Raw genomic sequence first — 24,238 nt, forward strand, 5'->3', positions numbered from 1 at the left:
GCGCGGCGGGGGTACCTGCGGCGGCGGCGGCTGCTCCTGCTGCTGCTGCTCCTGCTGCGCGCGCGCGGCGGCCTTCGCGAGGCGGCGTGGGAGGGCCCGGCCCGGCCGCCGTCCTCCCGGCGCCCACTGCGCCGGCGCTGGTGGGCCGGGCGGAGGCCGGGCGGAGGCCGGGCGGCCCCCTGCGCCATGGAGGCAGCGGGCACGGTGGCGCTCCGCGACCCGGCGCGGCGCTTGCCCGGCGGCTTCTGGGCGGCGGCGGGCGTGTGGCTGGAGCGGCCGCAGGTGGCCAACAAGCGGCTGAGCGGCGCCTGCGCGGAGCAGCCCCTACGCGTCCCCCGGCCGGGCGGCGGCGGCGGCGTCGCGGCGGGCCCGGCGGCGCGCGCCTGGGGGGCCTTCTGCGGCGGCGCGGGGTCCGCGGCGCGGGGTCTCGGGCTGGCGGGCCCCGCCGAGGCCCCACTGGAGCTGGTGCTGCGCTCGCTGCTGCCCCGCGGGCCGGCCGCCGCGCCCGTCCCGGAGCTGGTGGTGCAAGGTGGGTCCGGCGCCCGCCCAAGCCGCTCTTCCTTCCCGTCAGCTGCGCTCCCGGTAACTTCGGGATTCGTCCCTCTGGGCCAGGGTTCCTCAACCTTGGCGACGTGAAGAGGCGTGGACTTCAACTCCCAGAATTCTCCGGCCAGCAAGGGTTAGGGTTAGGGTTAGCAAGGCTGGCCGGGGAATTCTGGGAGTTGAAGTCGCCAAGGTTGAGGAACCCTGCTCTGGGCAACGGTTCGGAAGCGGTTTTCCGCGCCCTTTCTGAGGTATTCTTTCCGCTTCTCGCTCCAGTCCGCAGCCCTGGCATGGCCTGACCCTGCCAAGCCATATGCCAAGGAAATTAAATGCAGAGCTGGATGTATCTTAGACATCCTTTTTGTCGCTTTCCAAAAGACCTGTCGTGCAAAGAATAAAGCTTTACAATCTGCAACTATTTACAGATGCCTTTAATGGGTCGGTGACATTTTTGCCTTTGGAGCAAACCTGCGAAGGCCAGTACGAGGTGAAGGTTGGCAATATTTATCAGATTCGGCTTCGGCACATACAGGACGACGAATGGTGAGTGCCGGAAAGACGGTGCTCTGTCTTGAATGCTTCTGTCGTGTTACGAATGCATTTTAGAGAACGATTATTTTTTTGTTTCTGCTTATGTAGTCCAGTCGCGTCAAGCTTATCTCTTTAAATGTGGCGTCTTTCAAATTTAAATCTGCGTTAAGGTATAAATTAAGGAGGTTGCATCTGGCTTGGGAGTCACTTGCCTTAGTTTGATATGATTGCATTTTTGCACTACAGTCCACATGAGACTCTGTATGAAAAACTTCTTATAGATTCAGAAACGTTGAAATGTCAGATAGTCAAGTGCTGCCCATTTTATGAAAGTTAATTGGTGTAAGGATCTTAACTGTCATGGTGCACGTTCTGGTTATTCCTTTCCCATGACTATGGGTTTAGCCGTCTGCCTCAGTTTTTGATTAATCTTTTTGTTGCAGCAGGCGTTTACAGAAACTGTTGGGTAGAGCAGTTTTAATAAGCTGAGTTCACACATCTTACTGAGGCTGTTGGGTCAGTTTCAGTTTTATGCTACATACAAGTCCAAAGCTTAGTAAAGAAGCTGGTTTAGATTTTTTTAAAGCCGAGTTCAGGATTTGAGCAGTATTGATTTTATGGGGGGGGGGGTTGTGGTTATGCTTAGTAATTGGCATCTGCCCCGAGGTGATTGCAGCATGTCACTATGTGAAATGGGCAGCTATAAAAATGTGATTAATAAAAAAAAATGTGTGTATGCACAGTTTTAATTAGGAAAAGTCAGCAAGGAAAGCCTTCTAAGAATGCTGCAGGTGAGGCTAAGCCACGTGCTGTGCCCGAACTGCCTCTGCCTCTGATTCTTTTCTTTTTATTTGAGAAAGAAAATATTGCCCCTTTTTGTTATAGCCTAGTATAAACTAAAAGTAGAACCTTGCTTAATTGGCCTGGGGCACAATTAAATTAAGCTGTTCTATTACTGATCTGATTCTTGATTTTGCTCTTTTGTTTGTTTGAAGGACTGTGTCGGTGTTCCTGAACCCAGAAAAATATGTTTCTGATGGAATTGTATATCCTAAAGCAACATGGCTTGGAAGTGAATTGCTTTCTAAAGTGGTTAAATGGTCTACCGAGATCACAAAGAATGAATTTAAGAGTACACTCTCTCTTATTTCTTTGGCTAGATACACCAAGGTTTATCAGGATTTAAAGGAAAAATACAGAGAGATTGTCAAAGTAAGTAGAACTGCTAGATGATTTTTGTTTTGACATTTTTGAATTTAATATACCTGCAGAAAAGTTTATATTTGTTTCTATCTTAAATGGAAAGCTTAAGTTTTGTTCTTGTCTCTGGCTTAATTGAATAAGCAAATCAAACTGAAGGAGGCCTTGGGAACAGAAGAGGTTTCTTAGGCTGAGCCAGCCTTCATCTAATTTCATGGGAAGGTGTGTGGAGAATTCAGACACCCTAAAGCTGCCAGGGGGTGAGCAGGGAGAGGGGTCAATGAAAAAAAAAAGCTGGAATCAGAATTGAATTGGTCAGAGGAAAATACGAATTATGCTTGAAAAGCTTGAGATCTGCATATATGTGAGAATTCATCACTGTCAGGTGGGGAGGGTGCTTGTCTGTCTTGGTCATTAATCTGCTTGCAATGCAACATGGCCTGAAGTTGGGTCCTGATTTTCAAAGGAGCAGCCACAACCGAGTTCCTAAAAACGTTTCTGATTAACAGATGTTATTAAAAAACATAAGCTTTCATGAGCTGCAGCTTGCTTCATCAGATGTATGGCATGGCTAGATTGATGGAGAATTAAATTACGGGTTGGTTATGTAACTCATGTTACACATGAGACAGGTTGCAAGTATCTTATCAGTTAACAATTGTAATGTGTTAAAACCTGTTGCATTTGTTGAGATCTACTGACATGGCCTGAAACCTTTAAATTATGTGAGCTCATATTCATATTCGCCTCCATTACTATGTGAGCTCAGCAATCTCTTGCTCAGTTGTGCTGAGGAAGTTCCTTTTTTACCCAGGTCCTGAAGCTACTTTGAGATCTGTTAATGGAGGGTCCTGGAAGGTTGAAATGCTTTGTTCCCACAGTATATTGTCCATGCTTTGAGTCCTGATGCCAAACTTGTGTCCATTATTTCTGTTGTACAGTGTTTGCCCCATGTGTACTACAGGATGTAAAATCTGGAGGGGCACTGCTGGCAGATGATGGCATTGGTCCCATTAGAAGAAAAGCATGTGAAGGAGTCTCTAATCTTGTGTATGAAGTTGTTAGGGCCCGAGATGGTGCTGTTGGTGTAAATGATGAAAATGTCATCACAGTGAATCCCAAGTGAAACAGGGGTTTCAAGGAGTTAGAACTGAGGAAATACTGTTCTAAGCCAGCCCTGAAGATGTTAGCATATTGTGGAGCCATGCAAGTACCACGCTGTACAATTGATTCGCAGGTGCATGTTATGGCCAAAGGTGAAGTAGTTATGGGTGAGTACAAAGTCACAGAGTTTGGTGGCAAGGCACTGAGCAGGAAGAAACTGCTGTACCAAAAGCTCTTGTGTCAGGAAAACATATTTGGGGAAAATAGGTAGTTATTGTATTGATCCTCACCGCCCCCCCCCCCCACGATGGTTCCTGTTGCAAGAAATGTCAGCCGTGCATTATCTTGTCAGCATGGTCGAAAATAACTTCCTCATGTTTGGGGTTTTGTGCCCCTGACGCAGTGTTTGAATCTGCTTAGCCATGCAAGTAAAAAGACCCGGGTAGCATTGGGCAGAGCTTTGTGTTGTCCTAGGAATGCGTTCTGCATCAGTCTGTTGGCAGGGGTGAGCTTGCTTAAGGATTGTCATCTCACCCTCTTTAGGGAGGGTCTCCAGTCTGCTGGGGCGGCTATTTTGTGCGACTGAATATACGTTAGATGTGCATCTGCTGGATATTTGAAGTAACCGATTATGTTGAATATTTACAGTTAATCATTTTGTCTTATTTATCTGCAGGTTTGGCCTGAAGTAACAGATCCTGAAAAGTTTGTATACGAGGATGTTGCCATAGCTGCTTATCTACTGGTAGGTGGTGCTTAAAACCTAATTAAAAGTTTTACTCTGAAAGTATAAATTGCTCCAAAATGATAAACATCCTAAAATTGAACTATAAAGAATAGATTTTGCTGAAAGCGAAAACTTGACACTGTTTAAACTGGATGTACAAGATACATTTTGAGCACAATTCTGGCTGTAATTTTATCTAGGAGATTATGTATTTGTTTACAAGGGGTGGTTGGGTATTAGCTTTGAGTGTTTTGTTTACCTTGTTTATTCTTCACGAAAAAGATGCAGGGTACCAGAATAATCTTTTTCATGAAGAATAATGAAGAAGAAGAGCCATGGAGATGGCCTGGAAGAGAATGTTCTGAAGCCATTATAGGAATAGCCACAGCAGAAGCATTCCTTGAGCCCCAAGACAGGAGATAGTATTCAGAAGAGGCTCAGGCTGGCTCCTCCCTGACTCAGTGGGGGTATAGGAGGGAGGGGAGGGAAAACAGAAGCAGACACACAAGGTGCTATTACTGTAGCCTAACTTTCCTTTCTTGATCTGGTCTACCTCCTGTTGACTGTCAGTGAAGGCATCAGTCCATCATGGGTCTCTTTGAAGGCACCAAGAAGCTATAGCTGTTGAAGGTCCACCTGGATGGAGCCCAAAATTGACCTGAAATATCAAGGCCAAGAATGGATGCTAAATGCCAGAATAAAGGATCAGTGTGTGACCCTTTCAAAATTATTAAATGAGTAGATGAAGAATTGGTTAGGTACGGTAGTCCCTACAGTTAAGTTCTCCCAGAAAATCTAAGTAATGTTATTTTGCATGTTGTATCCAAACAATAATGCAGGCTCAGCTGGAAAACTAGATTGGACATACCTGGATGTAATAGGCCTTCAATGCCAGCAAAAAAAAAAAAAAAATCAGCGTACCTGTATGCCTTTAAAAAAAAATGTGTTAGCTGGAAAAGGTGCTACCACACTCCTGTTCTTTTGCAACCATAGACTAACCCAGCTTTTCCTACAGTGTCGTCAAACTGAATTAATACTTAATTATCAGTATGAAAGAGCTGTACAACAGCCTGTAAAACTTTAAAATGATACAGAATCCAAAACTCCCACTTTGATTTGTACTTGATTAAAACATGAATCTCTGGACCCCAGTGGTCTCCCACATCTGGGTTGCAAAAGCACAGGTGACCACTAGAGGCAGCAAAGAGAGCAGAAAACTGTTTCCTGCTCTCTAGTGTCCACTAGAGGTTTGGCTGGGCAGGTAGGGACAGAACACACTTCTGGAGAGGAAATTGGACTTAGATTCAGGGTCCTATAGCATCATATGGCAGTGATTAGTACATCTTATTCAGAAACAGCTTGGACAACTTCACTTTTCCAGGAAAGGGGGAGGCAAATTGAATGTGTGGAAGTCATTTTAAAGGAATTTTGAGTATTGCTAGTGATTGGTAATCGTGTAAAGGAAATTTCATGTTGGTGTGGCCAGGCCAGAGTAAATCATTCTCCACTGGGATTAAAGCAGCCAAATGTGCCTCTGTGTCCACAGGTACTTCTGTGCCTCAAAAGATTCACCCAGAGTTGCATGGAAGAACTAAGAAAAGCTGCTCAGGAGTGTAGCCAAAGCTGCAACCCCAGAGCTCAGCCCCCCTCACAGAAGTACCACTGGGAGGGGGGAACACGACAAAGCAGAAGGTGGCCACAAACTGCAGTGGTCAGCCCCAATATGGAATCTTCTTGATCTCTGTAAATCAAGCTCATTCTTTCATAATTTCCAATTACTAATTCATGCTGGTTGTCATTTAGAGTTTCTGAATGGTGATTCTGTCATTGTTAGATCCTTTGGGAAGATGAGAGAACTCTGAGAAGCCTGTCCAAGAAACAATCTTTTGTGGATCTTGGCTGTGGAAATGGTCTCCTAGTTCATATTTTAAGTAATGAGGGGGTAAGTCAATTGTACAGTATTGATAAAACCAGTTCTCCACTGACTCTCCCTCTAATAAGTTGGTCACCAATGGCCTGCTGTATCTGCCCAATGTCTCCCCTTGAGTTGGAAGGGGCAAGCTGCTCAGGAGAGGTATCCCCAACCGATGGCTGTCTAGACCCAAACACCTACAGCGGTGTTTCTCAACCTTGGCAACTTTAAGATGTGTGGACTTCAACTCCCATGCTGAGGAATTCTGGGAGTTGAAGTCCACACATCTTAAAGTTGTCAAGGTTGAGAAACATCAAGATACATTGATGGGGAGCCCGCCACCTCTCTGGATCACTGGTTCCACTGCTGAATCTCTCTGATTATTAGAAAGCTTTTTCTCACATTTACTTGGAATCTACCTTCCCCTCCTCTCCCTTAACCCATTATGTCAAGTCCTGCACTCTGGAGAACAATATTCTACAGGCCTTGACCTTCTTCTTGCCTGATTAGAGTGTCCCTCCCTTTGCAGTCCTAAAACCACTGAGAGTTAGAGCTCAGTGTTTATTCTGACTGGAAGGCCCTGCTCACCATCGCTCATGCCTTAGTCACCTCCCATTTGGATTATTGCAACACAGTCTACAAGGGGCTGTCCTTGAATCACCCGGAAGCTTCGGCTGGTAAAGAGTGTAGCTGCTTGAGTAAGGATGGGAATTCCAAACTTCTTCCACGTAATGCCCCTCCTTCAAAAGCTGCTCTGGCTACTGGCCAGTTTCTGGATGCAGCTTAAGGTGCTGATCCTTGCCTTAAATCCCCTTGGGGCTCAGGAGCTAGATATCTAATTAATATAATTAAATTGATATTAATTAATTAATTTTAATTAATGGATGGGGGTGTTTATTTCTTAACTGTTTGTGGCTTTTACTTTTGTTTTGAGCTGCCCAGAGTTACCCACTGGGGGAGATGGCGGCATACAAATTAATAAGGGAGCTTCTACTCTCAGTGGCTTCTGCCCGTCCAACAGGATCAAGCAGGCTTCACTCACTCCACGTCCCTTCCCTTAGACATTGTCTTCAGAGTGCAAGCAGATATGATAAAGGGCACTTTGCTAACGATGCTTCATGTGTGAATTCTTTCAGCATCCAGGAAAAGGAATTGATGTCAGAAGAAGAAGAATATGGGAAATGTATGGCCCACAGACATGCTTGGAGGTAGGGTTGAAATGTGTCTTTCTTTCATCAGCTGCTTCTGCTCAGATGTGCTTTTTTGCAAACATACTCTGCGAAATGACTTTTATTCTAAGCCAAAATAACGATTATCTGTAAAACAGAATGGCCTATTTAAGCTGGCATTGCTAGCACTCCTAAGCACCTCAGTCGACATAAGCTACTCTCTTTGCTCTTCAACGGCTTCACCATTGAGATTGGTTCCAAATGCCACCCTTCGCAAACAAAGCAGATTCCTTCTGTCTGCTGGGGAATTTAACTTGTTAGAAGAGCATCAGTTCCCACTGCATCCCGAATCCCCATTCTTTCTCACAGGGTTACAAAGGATCTCCCAAAATTTCAGAGCAAATCTTTAGAAGTGCAAAATGCTGCAAATGGAAGGAGAAATTGATGGGTGTGTCTTTTAGAGAGGGAGATGACAAGCTTCGATATGTTTATGCTTTGATCTCACTTTATGCCAAAGATGTGTCAAAATTAATAACAGCAAGAGAAGGGGCCATAATGGTGTTTGGCTCCACAGGTTAGCAAGGAGCCTTTCTCGGTGTATGCTTTGCTCAAAGATGATTGGACTGAGAAGAAATACTCATTTAATATGTTGATAGATTTCAGTGGAAAAATGCTGCCAGCGCTTTGCATGCTTTATTATGCTGTTTTCTTCTCTCTTAGGAGAATGCCGTTAATCCAAACAATCTTTATCCAGATGTTGACTGGTTAATTGGAAATCATTCTGATGAGTTGACACCATGGATACCTGTCATAGCAGCCAGGTGCCAGCCAGCAGCGTTTCTGAAAATAGACGATTGTCTCTGATCTGAGCCATTCTGCAGTTATTCCTTTGTTTATGAACTGCCATGTTACACTAAGCAGTTAAAAACAGGACACGTATGGGCAGTATAAACCATTTATATTAAAAACGAATGTATTTAAGTTACCCCAAGGAATGTGTTTTGTATTTGAAGAAATGTATTTAGTGAAAGTGATACTAAAAAGTCTCAGGAAATGGTGAAAGAGGTGAGCTATGAATAAAAAAAATATGTCTGAGGAGCTTAAGAAAGGTTTCATTCAGTGGAATATACCTGAGAGAAGATTAGTACATAATCTGCATTTGCTGATGGAGGATTTGAATAAAATAAAATTGGAGGTCAGTGAGCGTCTAAGCACTTGCAAAGGAGTGGGTAGAAAATTGGCCAAAATTTTACATTAGTTATGGCAAACATCCAGAAAATGGGAATCAGTAAAAGCAGTATGAATTTTAAACTACTTCTAAAGCAGAGTTTCCCAGATTTTCTCAGTTCATGGCACTCTTAATGTCTCTAATTTTTGGGTGGTCCCAAAGTGTGCACTGCAGCAAACTCACTCACACTTCCATTTATTAAGTAGTAAAATACCCAGCGGTGCCCCATTTGGGGACTGAACTTCACAGTATGAGTTGTTGATGTAATCATGTTTAGCAGTGCACTTCAGCAGTCAGTATTTTGAAGAATTAGTCAGTTTTACCTAACTGCAGACATACGTTTTGAGCAGACAGGTAAATCAGATATTTAAAAAAGTTTTTCTTCACCCCATAAAATAGACATCATCAGCTCTTCCTCCCAAAGCGATTGCGTTTTTCTCAGTTATCCCCCCCCGCAAGTCTTTGCTGAGACAACTTCAGGGACACGCCATCCAAGTCTTCAGGAGCTTTCGATCTTGCGGGAGGCTGGGACAGAGGTTTTATGTCCAAGGTCTTTTCTGCTTGGTGCAGCCTGGCCTTGATTTGTCACCCTGCTGCAGGTCTTCCTATTCGTGCCGCTATTTTCTGCTGCCTTGCTGCTTTTTTGATTTCTACGGAAAGTACAACCGAAGACAGAGCAAGAAGAGCCAGTACAGAGAATATCTTGATTTTGTTACAGAAGTCGGGATCGTATGTGGCTTTAATGTAGAAGAAGATTGCCTTAGAATTCCTTCAACAAAAAGGGTAACTTCCATTTGTGTTGCTCTTTTTACCTTTAGCAGCCTTATTGTCGAGCCTTGGCTGCGTAGAGAGAGTTCTTGAGGCTAAGTTGCACATCACACCTTGCGCTTAAGCTGGGAAAGAGCGAAAGCCGCTGAATTTACATTAGTTCAGTTGAATGGGCAGCTCTAAAATGGTCTAGCTGTCTCTGTCCCACTAACCAGGATGATGCCAGTTTGAGACGGGTGCATTGGTTAGTTTTATCCCTTCCCTGTAACTAAAACGGTGAAGGATCAAGCTCTCTGTTTCGGTTACGACATGCGGAGCCTTTTCTGATTCAGAAGAATAATGAGGAAGGATACCGTTTGGTGGTGGTAGGGATCGTTGCTTTAGAGCTTGGCGGGAGTGTAGGCTCAGACCTCCCTCCACCCCCAAGGCTGCCGAACTCCAGTTCCGCATCCTTCGCCATCACCTGGGGCTGTTGGGAATTGCGATCAGTATCATTTGGGGACCACAGGTTTCCTGCACCACTGCAGAGTGTTAGAGCTGTTGACCATCTCATTCTTGAAGGTGCTATAACTGGCTTCTCTTGTGAAGTTGAGGTCCGCTGTCCGAAAGGTGGTTGCCAGTCTCTGCTCATGGCCATTAATTTTGCATCACACAATCAGCATGTAAATTCCGTAATTTATTTTGTCTGAATATGGCGATTGCTGTCAATTTTTAAATGGGGATTAAACGGCAGAAAGGACTATCAGTGGCATTCAGTCTGGATGGCTAAGAGTACCTCCAAAATCAAAGGCAGCCTGTCTTAAATGCCCGTGGCTGCAGAGCCGCCACGGGAGAGGACTGTCGCCTTCTTGTCCTGCTTGTGAGCTTTTTGGAGCATTGGCTGGCTCGACCGGCCTTTGGTGGGATCCAGAAGATCCACTTAGGTTCCTAAAACAGGACTCCTCTTTGTCTTAGGTGTGCTTAATTGGAATGTCAAGAACCTACTTGGCAGCACAAGATTCTGCGTTTGAGGAACAGAGAAGGCAGTATATCAGGAAGCACCGGTCCTGCTGCATAACTGTGGCGTTGGACGAAAGGGATGGCTTGCCCCGGGAGCAGAGCCTCTCAGCTGCAGGCGGGGCTGCTGGTCTGGTGCTGTGTGAAGAGGCCTCTCAGGAGGGAGATGTGCGGGCAGGCTTGCCATCTGGGTTTCTACCCCGGGGAAAAGAACAAGCAAGAAACTGCACCGCTCTCCCGCATGCGTTTGTGGACCGGGTGGCGTTGACAGTGGCCCACCTGTTGTTAAGTGAGACGGAACAGAGCCTGCGTGGACAGTCCAGCCCGTGGAATAGAGGAGGTGAGCTTTGGACTTAACATCTTAACGGTTTCTAAGATCTTGAACCTAGATTGCATCTGAAGGATTAGATCAGAAAACGATTTGAATGAGCAGGCCATATTCATCATACTGTAATTAGCGACATCCTAAGTTTTCTAACAATGGTGCAGAGTTTATACAGAATTCAAGCCTAGCAAACTACAAAAATCTATGCCAGTACTTGACAGTATAAAAAGGTAATGATAATATCAATCTGAAGGCTTGCCAAGAACAGCATATGATGTAACTTTGGAAAAGGAAAGAAAAATAACCCTTTGGGTACAGCCTTTTATTTTTTAGAAAAGGAGCCTTTGGGGGAAGGAAGGGGGCGTTATTTCTGCATGCTAAAAAAAGAGCGAGAGAGAAACCAGCATTGAAGAAGTTCTCTGAATGTTATTCTGGCAAAAGCAGAACCCTGAAACTCTGAAAGGATGGCTTGTGGGGTCCTTGTTGCTCTCCAAGCTGGACTGGTGACACTGGCAGGGCAGCTGGCTACTGTATATAAACAGGGAGCAGCCTCCACGCCCACCAGCCCTGAGGATGTGTGCTGCCGTGATGCTGGGCGGTTGTAATAGTCTGTTGGTGGTTTCTGAGGTGTTTCTGGTGTATGGCCATGTTATCCTTTCATAGCTTGTGTTGGTTGTGCTGTGATGAAACGTCTGCAATCAACAACCAAGCTCAGAGAGCACCAAGGACTCCGCAGTTCAACCCTGAGCTACAGAGATTCCCTTCTGTAGGATGGGTTGTGCTAGACCTGGCTCTGAGTGAGTCTTGCCACAGGTCTGTAGCCCTGTCTGCTGGCCCTTCCCTCTGCATTATTAGCTGCAGGGTGGGTGGGTCAGTGGGTAAGCAGTTCTCACAGTAATGTGAAATGGAAGAAAAATTATCCATCTGCTTAGAGGTGCCCTCTGGTGGTCATACAGATTTTTGCACCAACTAACTAATTTATTTACGGATCAAACTTGTATGCTGCCCATCTTGCTATACAAGTGATTCTAGGTGGCTCGCACATAAAAAGCATAAAAACAGTTAAAAACACAAACCAAAGTTAAAAGGACTACCAATGGAGTTAAAAAGTGGAGAGAGCATCTTCACCCACGGTGTTGGGAGCCCCCATTGGATCCCCAAGCTAGTCGTTAGAGCCAGGTCTTAAGACTGCTCTGGAAGGCCAAAAGAGTGGGGGCCAGTCTCACCTTGGGGGGCAAGATGTTCTACAGGGTGGGGGCAATGGCGGGAAAGGCTGTCCTCCTAGACCTCACCCGCTGGAATTCTCTAGCCAAGGGGGTCCGCAACGTGCCCTTCCTGCCGGACCGGGTGGGACGGGTCAGTGTAACTGGGATGCGGCTGCAGGAGCCTTTTGGAATAATACTCAAGCCAAGGCTTTATTTTCTTTCCCGGTGCCTTGTTGTAGTCACATTTTTGCATTCATTTAAGCCCTTCTCTCCCAAGAGGAACGTTTGTATGAAAGAAAAACACCAGCATTATCCCATGCTAATTGATGGTATAGGTTAAATTAAATCAAGCAAGAAAAGATATTCAAAGATATGAGGAATCCGTGTATCAGCAAAGGGATGTTTCGGAGGCTGTTGTCAGAAGGATTGGTATTTATTGGAATTATCCAATACAACTTTGCCTTTTAGGCCTCTATTGGTTTAGTACTTAATTTTCTTGCGGCATTAAACTTTTGCATGGATTCCCACACTGCCAATTCTCTTCTGCCTGCCATTGTTGTAACTCGCTAGCTAGTCAGTTGGTGCAGATGTATCATCAAACAGATTGGTGCTGTGTAAACAAGTGTTTGCTCATGTAAGGCATCTTTCAAGAGCAAAAGACCAGGGTGCGCACATAGGGCAATTTTGCATGGGAATTCAACAAGAAGAATCAGTGAGAGAGGCTCCAAACAACATGACAGTGAGGAAAGTGTTGTGATCTGCAGAATCTGTTCCATGGTTGTCTTCCTGCCTAAAGAAGACCCAAATATACACCTGCTGTAAGTACAGGCTTACACTTACAGTAAGTACACTGTGTCCTTAACTGGAAGAGAAAGTGAAAGAATGTGAGGAGAGTTCCAGTGCTGCAGTGCATCCAGGAGGGCAGTTTTCTAGACAGGGCAGCTGACGACAAACAGAGAAGAAGGGGACACCAGAGAACAGGACAAACTCCTGCTAGCAAACATGTGGAAGCATTTGACCCTAAGAAGCAAGGAGGCCAAGAGGCACTTGGGGTCAGAGGAATCCAGGAACTGACGCCCAGCTCTTCGTGTAAGAGGATGATCCACAACCACCAGAACAAGCTTTGCACAGAATACTGATCCCAGTGGATCAAAGAGGCATCTCATGATGATAGGCGATTTTCTGCTCAGAATAACCAAGGTGGCTGTTTGCTGTCCTGATGTGTAGACTTCTAGGGGCTGTATCCAAGACTAGATGGAGAAGTTACCAAGACTCTAGAAGCCCATTGACAACTATCCTTTCCACTTGATCTGTATGTCGATGAAGACCACAGCCACTGAAGAGGCCCTGAAATAATCTTTGTGTCTATAAGGCCTTGGGCAGGAAGGTGAAGGAACTGGGAGCACAAGTAGGTTTTCGTCAATTCTTCTGGCAAGAAGTGGAAACAGGATTCTCAGAGTCAACAACTAGCTACGTCGATGTTGTCAGAAAGAAGAGTTTGGATTCTGCGATGACGGATTTGTGAGAACAGATAGGCTGTATCTCATGAAGGGATATATGAAAAGGAAGCAAATGCCCCGAACCAAATACACCGCCCAGGACTTTGGTGGATAAGGGCACCCAGATCCTTTCCACATGTCCTAGCCAGGTTGCCCCATCCTATATTTGCACCTTTCCTTCTTCCTACAAAGATGCAGGGTTTCACCTTATCTGTTAAATTCCATCCTGTCCATGCTATGAGACATGCTGTCTCACAAACCTTACTCCAGATGATGCTTAAATAAAGGCAAAAGGTAAGTTGCTGTTTTGTTTCCTACATTTCCTCCCTCCTAGAAGGGCATTGCTTAGTAACCAGAAGCATGGCTTGGGCCAGATCCTGGCCCTTCCTCAAAGCCTGGCCAGCTTCCCTGTCATCTTCTCTGATGACACTTTAGTAACCTCCCAAGGGCAACAATACAATCAGTTTACCAATTCAACTGAAGAGCTATTGAGGATTGACTGCTACCACATTCTTGCGTATCTTGAGCTAACTATTCCTACCCAGTGCTTTCAAACACCGGCTGGGAATTCTAGGATTTATAAGATTTGTCCACTTGCTCTCGTGATATCCTTCTGAAAACTGCTTCACCCAGAGTGCCCCTCTTCCCATGCCTCAAGAACAAGGCTGGTTGAGTTGGTGGTAGGTCAGTACGGCTGCTGCTGCTTTCTCCTTCAAGAGAGCATCAGTTGGTGAAGGGTTCTGTAACCACATTCATGATAATTAGGAGATTATTTCAAGTTGATCTCCTCAAAAGTCATCCCTGCCATTTTGAAGGCACATTCAATTGTATTCTTATATTAAACTCTGCTAGTGGGAAGACATACAATTGGTTTTAATGTAATGAAACTATTCTGGGAAAAATAAGTGTTGAAAGGTAATATATAACTTTTAAAAATAAAAAAAAGATAAATGCAAATCAAGAATATGGTTGGCTCAATGAAAAATATTTAGCAAAAATATAGCGTTTGTTTGTTTGTTTTGCAAAATAGTTATATTGTATGCATTATAAACCTATAGAACAAAATAAATTCCAGAAATGTCATAGAATCATAGAATTGGAAGAGATCCTTTCGGGTCCAACCCCCTGCCCAGAACAGAAGTCTTCATACGATCGTGGACAAATGGCTCCCCAACCTTTGTTTGAAAACCTCCCGTGATGGAGCATCCACAAGTCCAGAAGGCTTAGGAGCTCTCGCAGCCAAAAAATTCCTTATTTAAATCTCTCTCTCTAAAACTTGCACCGGTTAGTGCTCTGGAGGACAAATCCACATTTACCTGGCAACAGAGCTAAATTCAATTTTCTGGACTTAGAAAATGACACAGTTGCCAGAGGGACTTAATTGATGCTGAAGTACATATGTGTACACGTTTAGAGAGAGAGAGAAGTCTGTGTATGTATGTACATTTTCTGAGGTCAGCCTGCAAAATATAACCACTACACATTATCAGTATTTCCACCAAACCTTCCTTATTACACAGGAAATCTTGCCAAATTTAGTCTTGTCATCACTTGCAGAATAAGGTAAACAATCTACAGTAGGCTGTACAGGTAGTCTCTGCTTAGTGCACAGTTGGGACTGGCAGCTCCATCGCTAAATGCCACAGTTGCAAAGTGAAATATCATGTGACTCCAATGAGCTTGTGACCTCACTTTCCCTTCAGTCATTAAGCAAATCACCACGTAGGTTAAGTGAAACTTCATGGTGTTAGTTAAGTGAAACCTCACGTGAGCATGACTTATAATTTTACTTCTGCCTTCTCTATTAACTCTGTTTGTTGCAAGCCAGTTGCGAAGCACACAAATGGCGATCGTGTGACCGTGAGGTGCTGCAACAGTCATAAATGCAAGGATTGGTCATAAAGCTATTTTTTTAACACTGTCATAACTTCGAACAGTCATTTAACAAGACAGTCAGTAAGTGAAGACCACCTGTATAGGAAGAAGTTGCGTATCCAATGTTGGTATCCATTGATATTCCAAAACATATGAAATTTGCCACAGAATTATGGAAGATATATTCAAATAAATATAGGGATTATGTTGGCCAAGATCTTACCCTTCTTGCACTGTAATTTCAATTGCATCTGTTTTCAAAAAGTAAAGTATTTGTATCAAAGCAGCAGCCACCCCAGGATGAGTGCAGAATTCTGGTTAGAGATGTTCAAATAGGCTTATGTGCAGCTTTTTGCAAGTATCACTTCTGGTGAAATATACACACAAATGCACACACACACGTATACAGAAAAGTGAGTGTTCCAAAGGACATTAATTCCCAGAAGCCCCCAGAGAATTAACAGTTTTATACAAACATTGTTTTCTGTAGAGAGTCTTCCCTTGAGTGAAATTGCCGAACGTTTAGACAAGGACACTTTGAAAACTTTGAAGAAGGAATATGGAGGCCTACAGACCTTGCTTAGAAATAATTATCAAGTATTTAAAGGTAAGAAGGTAATTCTGTCTCTGTCCCTTTCTGGGCTCAATTTTAGATGTTTTTGTTGTGAACTGTTGGGCAGAAGAAGAGAGTCTCTTTCTTTATGCATCTGCTTGGAGTAATTGTTATCCTTGAAAGATCTCCAGATGTTTCTCCCAAGTCAGGGGCTGTTGGTATCTACAAGGGAGGAGCCACCTCGGGGTGGAGTTCCCTCCTCAAGTGATTTCCCTCTGGTGCCTCCCTTGATGCCTTTTTAGCATCAAGCTAACATTTCCTACTTTCCTAGTCACTGCATCAGTTTTACAGATAATTTTTGATGTCCAGTGCCTGCCCTAGGATTTATAATGTATTTTAATGCAATTTATTGGTTATACTGTTTACTCTTACTATTTTTCTGTTTTTAATGTTTTAAGTAACTTCATAATCTTCTCAGTGTTCATTATTAGGAATAGCAACAGTAATCACCACTGCTGCCACCATCACAACATTTTCAGAATTCAGAGAAAATTTTCTCTGGAAATTTGTTATTTTTAATGTCAGCAAACAATAGCATCACTCATTCAATATTCAACCCGTTCCATGTATTGCTAATTCTCAGACTTTAGGGTCTCCTAAAATATTAAATGCCCCTATGATTTCATTGATGTGTTGGCTGGGCAAGAAGTAAATATACCACTTCGTTACTTAAGTTTTAATCAGTACCTCACATGGATTCTCGGCCTTTGTGGTACAGCAACTGCCAGAAGGAGGGGCATAGCCCAGAGCAGGTTTTGACCATGTTCCCACAGCTCGCCCTGATCTACTGACTGACAGGATTAGGGTAAAAGTTCCCTCCCTTCCAACTGTCAGCTCCCTTTATTTATTATAAGATTTGTACTCCCTCATTTGCTTCTATAAGCCCTCACGGTGCCTTATAATAGTTCAGTACAGGATAAAAAACATGACTGTTAAATCACTACAATTAAATTGACATTAAAATCCACATAAGGTTGTGGAAAGAGATGCCTTTTTGCCCTTTTCTGAAATCCTGGGAGAGTGGGGCTCAACGTTTCTGGGAGGAAATGGGTTGTCTGACCTCCAACCAGCAGGCCTCCAGAGTTTGCCCGTGGCCACTCTCTCCTGTAAGGGTTGTATTAGTAGACTTGGTCCATTCAGCTTCTCAGTCCCTGTCAGAGCTGCACCTATTGAATTTCCCTCGAGTCCCTTAACCAGCACTCAAGAGCAAGTAGTGGAAGAGTCAGTGACAAGGTTGGATAGACAATTGTTGTTCGGGGAGACAAGAAGCCCCGCTAACAAGGACCGTCTGCTGTAAGTCCAGCCTGACCAGACTCTCTCCTTGTCACAGCAGAGTTTAAATCTCGTGTCTTTGCTCCTGCCCTGCGTGGAAACTGACGTCTTGGCCTTGGGTGAGACAGTTCCAGACCTGCCCCAGGTTTAAGAGCGTTGGTGCCTGATCTGGGGCTCGCTGCTTCCAGCCCTTGCAGTCCTGGCCCCGGGCTGTCAGTTGCTGCTGCTAGCCTGATGTTCCCAAAGGGTGCCTTGCCTTCCCACTCAGGATGGAGACCAACAGAGCGAAAGCGGCTTCACGTTTGGGATTGCAATCCTTTTCCACAACACAAAAGCCCCTCCGTCTTCCCTCAGAGGTCCTGCTTCTGATCTGTGCCGGACCTGCTTTGCCCGGAACTGCTCAGGGGCTGCAGTTACAGAGCAGTCCCCCGTCTCCTTCACATTGCAACAGGACTCTGGATTAGTTCCCTCCTGGGCCTAAGAATTTAAACCAACGAAAACAGCCATATTCCCTCTTTCCTTAATTTGAAAACTAGTGATTAGCCCTCAGGAGCATGTTTTTAACTGCCTATCCTGCTTTATCATGTGGAGAGAAACTGATGAGGTATCAGGAACAATGCTTGGCATGCCACACCTGGCTGATTATCCCAGGAACCCAGCTCTCTTTCCAACTCTGAGGATGAAGAAGCGCGTGAAGATTATTGCAGCAGTCGTGGGGGGTCCAGGAGACAGTGGGACAGGAGAGTGATTTGACCTGGGCCTCTAACTCAAAAGAGACTTCTAATTTGGACACTTCTTTAATCTTAAAAAGGTTCAAATTACGCCTCGCTCAATACTCTGCAGATGTGTGCCTTATTTTGTTCTGTGTTGTCATTTCCTGTTATGGGCAGGTCCTTGAAAGCTGGAGTTGATCTAGACATCTCCAGAAGGGACACTTTCCAGACTTGAAAGGCTGTGGGTGTGTTTGGTAAAGACTTGAGGATGGAAATGTATGAATGCTAAAGCTGCTGGAAGATGCTCCCAACCAGCAGGGTGGCCCTCTTGGGAGACAGGGAGGAGATGGGTGATCTTGCTCTACTGCTTGTGCTGACAGCGGTGACTCTTCAAGGATTGGAATCGTCTTTCCAGCCTCATGAAATGCCATTTACTTAATGTAGCTTGCATGCGAAGCACACGTCCTTATTCTGGACCTGCCAATTGACATTAATTGTCATACCCAAAAGCTAATAAAAAATGCCCTAGGGCTTGAGTTGGGTTTCAGATCCATAAGAAAAACTAGGTTTCTGTGGGGAGAAAGGGTTACATTCTTCAGTTTGCGCGTGCGTGCATGCTTCTATGAGATTGGGGGAGGGGGGCATGTGGAATTCATAATTTGGCACTAATCTGTCAATATGATTTCTTAATCTTAGTTCAAAATGGGAAAGTTCATATTCGTGACTGGAGAGAAGAGGAGAGGCCCAGGAGACAGATGAAACACCGACTTCCTTCTAAAGCCGTTAAAACTCGCCTGTGTTGGTTTTACATGCATCACCCTCAAGGCTGCCCTCTGACTTCTCCATCTTGTCCTTATGCTCATGGAACCGCAGAGCTGAACCCAAGAAATGGAATGCCGAGCCATAAAGAGTTGCTTGTTCAGATTTGCTAAATAAAATGTCTAATGTCATAAAGAGCATCTATCTTAATATTATGGTGGCAGCTTCTGTGTTTATTCTGCTTCATAAGACAAAAAGAGGCCCCCTTGTAGCACAGCGAAGATTTTGACATTCATTTGTGGTTGCTTAACGAGTAATCTTCTTAATAATGAATATTCATTTGTGCATTAAAATGTCAGCCTGATGACTAGGCGTGTATGGATTCCCCCTTTTGCTAAAAAGTTAGTTTCTCAGAACATTCTTGGATTAGGTCAGTCTATGGAGTTACATTTTAGTCCTTGGTAGGGCTATTTTATTCTGTTGCTTCTGTGCTTTCTCTTACAACTAATATATCTGGGTGTATTTTCCAAAGAGTGCCTACCTATTTGGCACTACAATGCAGCCTTTAGCCTTTTTGTCATAAAAATTAAAGGAAAAAGTTGCTTTTGCTGTAAGTTCAGAATGTAATTAAGGGAGCTCACAAAGACTCCTCTTTTTTTAGGCCAGGAGTAGGCCATTTGTGGGCCTCAGGTTATTGCTGAGCTCCACCTTGCGGCCTCTCAGTTCTGACCGTGGGCTGCCGAGAGTGAGACTTGACACCATGTCCATCCCTGGAGGTTTCTGTCTGAAATGCTGCCAAGTTCCATTTCATTTTGCATTAATATAACCAGAGCTTTAGTATGTAGCCTTTCAAGAGCATGCGTGCTTTCTCTTGAGGGCCCCAGTTCCCTTTATGGTGATGCAGAAGGCTTGAGCTGGCATTTCCTTTTCCTTGGGGAACCCAGATGCAACAGCTCCTTCTTGGCACCAATGGCTCCATCTCCCCCCTTACACTTCCAGAAGGCTCAGTTAAACTGTCCTGAATCATAGGGCACCGGTGTGTGCTTGGGCAAGAGTCCTTTTTTCATTCTTGCTCTTGGTGATCACCAACACAAGGAGGTACTTGGATTATTGCTGCTTAAGTGATCCTGGCTGCTCACAGATTCTTCTCTGAGGGACTTCCCTCGTCCCCTTGATGTGGAGAAGAGAGAGGCCTCTTGGCAGAAGAGGAAGCCTTTGTGCAGGCCTCAGAAATCAGTGACTTGTGAGCAAGGACGTCTCCATATTGTAAGAGATGGTGAAGTCCTTGATGCGAAGGATGCTAGTAGCTAAGGTTTCAGTGTGTATGGTGGTGGTGATCTTCTCTCAAGGAGCTAACAATGCCAGGGACATGAGATCTCAGCAGACAGGCCAGAATTTCTCTTCCTTGGATTCTTTTTTAACTTGCTTCTCTCAGAGCCAGAGTTTGGCAGTGAGAGAGTCGTTCCTTTCTGTTCCGCATTGATCAGACAGCATGTGGAATATTGCATCCAGTTCTGGGTGTTGCAGTTTAGGAAGGGTATTAAAAAACTTGGTGGAGCTTGTTTAGAGAGGAGCAACCAAGATGATGACTTCCCTGGAAGGAAAAACCTAGGTAGAATGGTTGGAGGCAACAGCTGTGTTTAACCTGGATAAGTCTATGGGGAGGTACGATAGCAGTCTCTGAGTGTCTCAAGGGCTTTCTGGTAAAGTTGTTTAGAATTGTGTCAGAAGGTAGGACAAGAAAACTTGGGCTTACATTGCAAGGAAGTAGATTTTTGGAATCAGGAAGAACTTCCTAACAGTAAGAGCTGTTCACCCGTGATGCACGCTTCTTCGCTAGAGGTATTTAAACAGAGGCTGGATGACTGTTGCCAGAGGATGCCACAGTTGTGACCCCTGCACTGAGCAGGGAATTGAACTAAATGATCCCCAAGGACCTCTCCTGACTTTCTTTTCTATGACCCAAGTCCAGAACTTCTGTGGAGATCTTGATCTGCCTTCCCCTCTGATGGGACTGTGACAGGGAGTTGATCTTTGAGGAGTCTTCCTCTCTCTGAGCTCCATGAGCAGCAGCTGGTCACATTCACCTTCGGAGCTGCGTCTGCCTCCCAGGCTGCAGTTCATTAAGCTCTTGGCAGGCGAGAATTGCCTGTTTCCGGCTTTTTCTTGGGCTGCTGGAACTGGCACAGCAGCCCCTCATGCTTGGTAGCTCTTTGAGCTTGTGCTCAAGAGAGAAGCCATCAGCAGAGCCCAACCCTGTTGTATTTGATCACAAAGTGGGAAACTTCTCAAAAATGGGGAAAGAAGAGAAAGAGGCTTTAATTGTTTTAATGGTTTTGCTTTTTTTATGGATTTTGTAAAGCACCCAGAAGCTTCTGGGGTAGGCAGCCATATTAAATCAAATTAATTAAATTAAAGGCATGAGAGCCCAATCTCTTCATAATGCTGAGAGATCATTTAAAATCAGAATAATTGAGGCTCTCCAAGTATGTGTTCCACAATATCCACAAGTCCAGGAGACCAGCATGGCTTTCTTGTGCCCAGGAAGCTGTTGAAAAATAGGCTTCCTTCAAGAAATAGAAAGCCTGGCCTAAGGACAATGAAGAGGAGCACCCAGCATAAGGTGTGCAAGAATAAAAATGGAGGCCTCCCTCTCCCCCAAAAGGTGGAATGATACGTACTTCTTTAATCCACTTAGCAACAAAGAAATGAAAGGTATTGGACACTATCAAGAAATTGAGTTCTTTGCATCTGACTTCACCAGAAGAAACATTACGGATAGCTGGGCCTGTGCTGACTTTCCCAGAGAGGCAATTGGAACAAAGAGCCCAAGGAAAAAGAGATGGGAATCCTCAATGCTCAGTGTTGACTTGTTCATAAATAATCTTGACTTACGAGTGAGCGGTGGGCTGGCCGAGTTTGTGGATGTTACCAAACTATTCAGAGAGATGGAATTCAAAAGTGATTGTGAAGCGGTCCTCTTTAAAAGGGATTAACGGTCAACCAAATAGAACATAGGGTTTGATATATGTGTAAAATTAGGCACATGGAGGAAACTGATTTCACATGCATACTGATGGGGTGTGAACTGTCTGTAGCTAAGCAGGGAGAGGATCTTGCGGCGTGGTGTAAAGATGTCAACTCAATGTGCAGCAACTATGAAGGGCAAATTAGGAATGGGGTTGAAAATAAAGCAGCCCGTATTTCACAGCTCTTCTATAAATGTATGGTGCCTGTACATCTGGAATACTATTACGGTTCTGGTCCCCCCTTTGAGCAGGGTTCCAAAGAGCTGGACAAAGGGCAGAACAGGGCAGCTGAAATGCTGAGGAGCTCAAAGACCTTCCCTGGGAGAAAAAACCTGGGGATTCTCTCTCTCGGAGAAAAGATGATGGAGAGTGTGAGATCCTGCCTCCTTTGCAGAAAGCAAGCCCTTAATGGAACGTCTTTGGATCAACTCACGGAGGGCAGGCTATTGTGAAGACACAGTGTGGCCTGCATGTTCCCAAATCCCCACCGACAGGGCCAATCTTAATGTGAGGAAGCTGAGGAACCTCACAGCAAACAGCTGGAACTTCTTATCAGCTGTATTCAAGAAAGAAGCTGTAACGCCAGGCCCTTCTCCTTCTCCATCTGATGACCTTCTGGTGGAGCCCAAACCTCTAGAGAGGAACAGCTGGTTCTCCTTGGCTCCTTCCAGAATCCCAGTCAGGTCTGCAGGGGGACAGTGTCAAAAAAGTCAAGAGGGCAGCTGTGACCACACAATTGAAGCCCCACTCTTTTTACCTGTGTCAAGGTGGGGCTTCAAATGTGAAACGCCCTTGATTTCATGTGTAAATTGGCCCAGCCAGAGTGAGATTCCAGGGAGATTATTTCATCCTGAGAAATCTTCAGCTTTTACTAAATTCAGTTCAATTCAATTCAATTCAATTCATTAAATTTGTTGCAGCTGCCCACCGTATTAGACTCTGAGTGGCTTACAAAATCCAGAAACAATTGAAACAATTAAAACCAAATTAAACACACATACACAGATAAAACAGGGGCTCCACAAATAACTCCATTAACTCCAGGCCTTGGAGAGGGGCACCGTATTTCCAGGGCAGCCTGTTCCAGTGGGCGGGGGCCACGACAGAGAAGCACGCTTCCTCGGTCCCACACGATGGCAGTGTTTAATAGAGAGGACCTGGAGCGCAATTACACCGGGCAAACAAATCAGACAGGCAGAGACAACTGGAGATTCCCACGATCTTGCTTTTATTAAATTTCCTCTCACGGAGAATAGCCACAGCATCTTTCTTGGAAGCTGTGAAAGCTCTCACTTCAGTGCAGGAGAAGATGGTGGCCAAGCCTCTCTCTTGGACAGTAGCCAAGCAGATGGCCAACAAGCCCTCTCCAGGAATCAAATGCCCTGTAATGACCGGCTCCTGGTTCCAAAGGTAGCAATTAGCACAGCAAATGAGGGGTTTTGAGGATGAAAATTGTACAGATGCCATCTGTACCCATCTGACTGCAGCACCGTCTTGACCAAAGTATTACATTTATATCATCTTGGCTTGTGGGGGAAGACCACAAAGTGTAATTACTTCCACGGCTTTGCTCTATTTTCATTTATTTCTCCTCCCCCTCTGTCTTCCCTCTTCTGTGTCTTTTCCATCTGCTCTCAATTGCCCTTCACTAAACTTTCTTCCTTTTCCCTCCCAATTGACTCACAATACAATACAGTATTAACAACAACACTTCCCTGACTAGTTTATATATCTGTGTAGCAGGAATGTGTACAATGCTGTTTGCCTATCACTTATCAGAGTGATAAATATTATTTTTGATTTCTTCTTCATCTTATTTTTGCTGTTATTTTTCACAGCTGGAGGTGGGAGGGCCTGGTCTTTGACACAGCCCATGCACGGTGTGAACCTTTTTCTTGCTCGCTGTTTTTAAGAATAATCACTTGGAATGTTAAGAAGTTGAGGTCTCCAGCTAAGTATAAAAAAGTGCTAGCTCAATTTTAAAAGATAGGAATCAAAATGGATTTTCTGTAGGAGACTCATATTCATCCTGAATATACAGGTGGTAATTCTATGCAAGTGGTTTGAGATTTTAACTAATAGATTTTCTTAACTGATTGTTGAAAATATCAGCTGGAGAAGGGTCTCTTTTTCATACCGGGGGATTGCAGCTGTACACTTCAAAACCAGAATTTTATTATGTTGCACAAGGCAGTGATATTGGGAAAAGGGAGAGAAGAGAGACTCGAGAAGTTATTGGTCTTCAGACTTAAAGCAAATTAAAGCAATGTAATTTTGTACCATCTATTTGAGATACAGAAAGGGATATGCATCAGATTCCAGATCTATAATAATTAATTTTTAAATTGTTATCCTAAACTGTGTCGTACCAGTTCTTTTGCAAGGAAAGAGAAGAAGAGGGATGGACTCTGTTACAGCCATGGTGGGGCTGCCCCTGGAAGACCTGAAAGACCAGGCTGGGAACAGATTGTTCTGGAGAAAATCTATGTGTTTGGTAAGAGTCAACACTCACTTAATGGCACATAATCAATCAATCAATCAGCCAGTGGAAAGATCGAGCTCCCTTAGAAGTCCATAATGCTGGGAAAGATGGAAGGAAAGAGAAAAGGACGAGCAGCAGCAAGGCGGATGGACTCAGTTACAGTGGAGATGGGTGCACCGTTGGAAGACCTGGAGGACCAGGTTGGGGACAGACTGTCACAGAGAAAATCTACCTATGTGGTCCTAAGAGTTGACACTAACTTGATGGCATGTAATCATCCATCCATCA

General features: G+C 44.6%; 2 protein-coding genes across 4 annotated transcripts in view; one reads left to right on the forward strand and one right to left on the reverse strand.

Annotated features, from left to right (window-relative positions):
- The window catches only part of ACOX3 (acyl-CoA oxidase 3, pristanoyl), a 32,351-nt gene extending 32,194 nt beyond the window's left edge, over positions 1-157 (reverse strand). For all 3 annotated transcript variants that reach the window (XM_088131246.1, XM_088131245.1, XM_088131243.1), the window contains exon 1: positions 16-157. The gene's annotated coding sequence lies outside the window, so the exon portion shown is untranslated. The remainder of the gene's footprint in view (positions 1-15) is intronic.
- Positions 136-18,649, forward strand: TRMT44 (tRNA methyltransferase 44 homolog). The gene is made up of 11 exons (XM_088131251.1): positions 136-529; positions 969-1,086; positions 2,070-2,286; positions 4,055-4,123; positions 5,940-6,047; positions 7,154-7,225; positions 7,907-8,007; positions 9,014-9,197; positions 10,137-10,518; positions 15,573-15,689; positions 18,377-18,649. Exons 1-11 carry the CDS (start codon positions 187-189, stop codon positions 18,610-18,612), a joined length of 1,947 nt encoding a protein of 648 aa, XP_087987377.1. The 5' UTR covers positions 136-186; the 3' UTR covers positions 18,613-18,649.
- The last annotated feature ends 5,589 nt before the right edge of the window (positions 18,650-24,238 follow it).

The sequence above is a fragment of the Python bivittatus genome, unplaced genomic scaffold (genome assembly GCF_059951505.1).
Source record: "Python bivittatus isolate LINGU-HERP-01145 unplaced genomic scaffold, Pbiv_v1 ctg000970_np1212, whole genome shotgun sequence".
NCBI lineage: Eukaryota > Metazoa > Chordata > Lepidosauria > Squamata > Pythonidae > Python > Python bivittatus.

Excerpts from the sequence above, each read along its gene's own strand:
- TRMT44 (XM_088131251.1), top strand. The coding sequence starts at position 187 with ATGGAGGCAGCGGGCACGGTGGCGCTCCGCGACCCGGCGCGGCGCTTG. Across the intron at positions 530-968 it reads CCCGGAGCTGGTGGTGCAAG|ATGCCTTTAATGGGTCGGTG; the intron begins GTGGGTCCGGCG and ends AACTATTTACAG. Across the intron at positions 1,087-2,069 it reads CACATACAGGACGACGAATG|GACTGTGTCGGTGTTCCTGA; the intron begins GTGAGTGCCGGA and ends GTTTGTTTGAAG.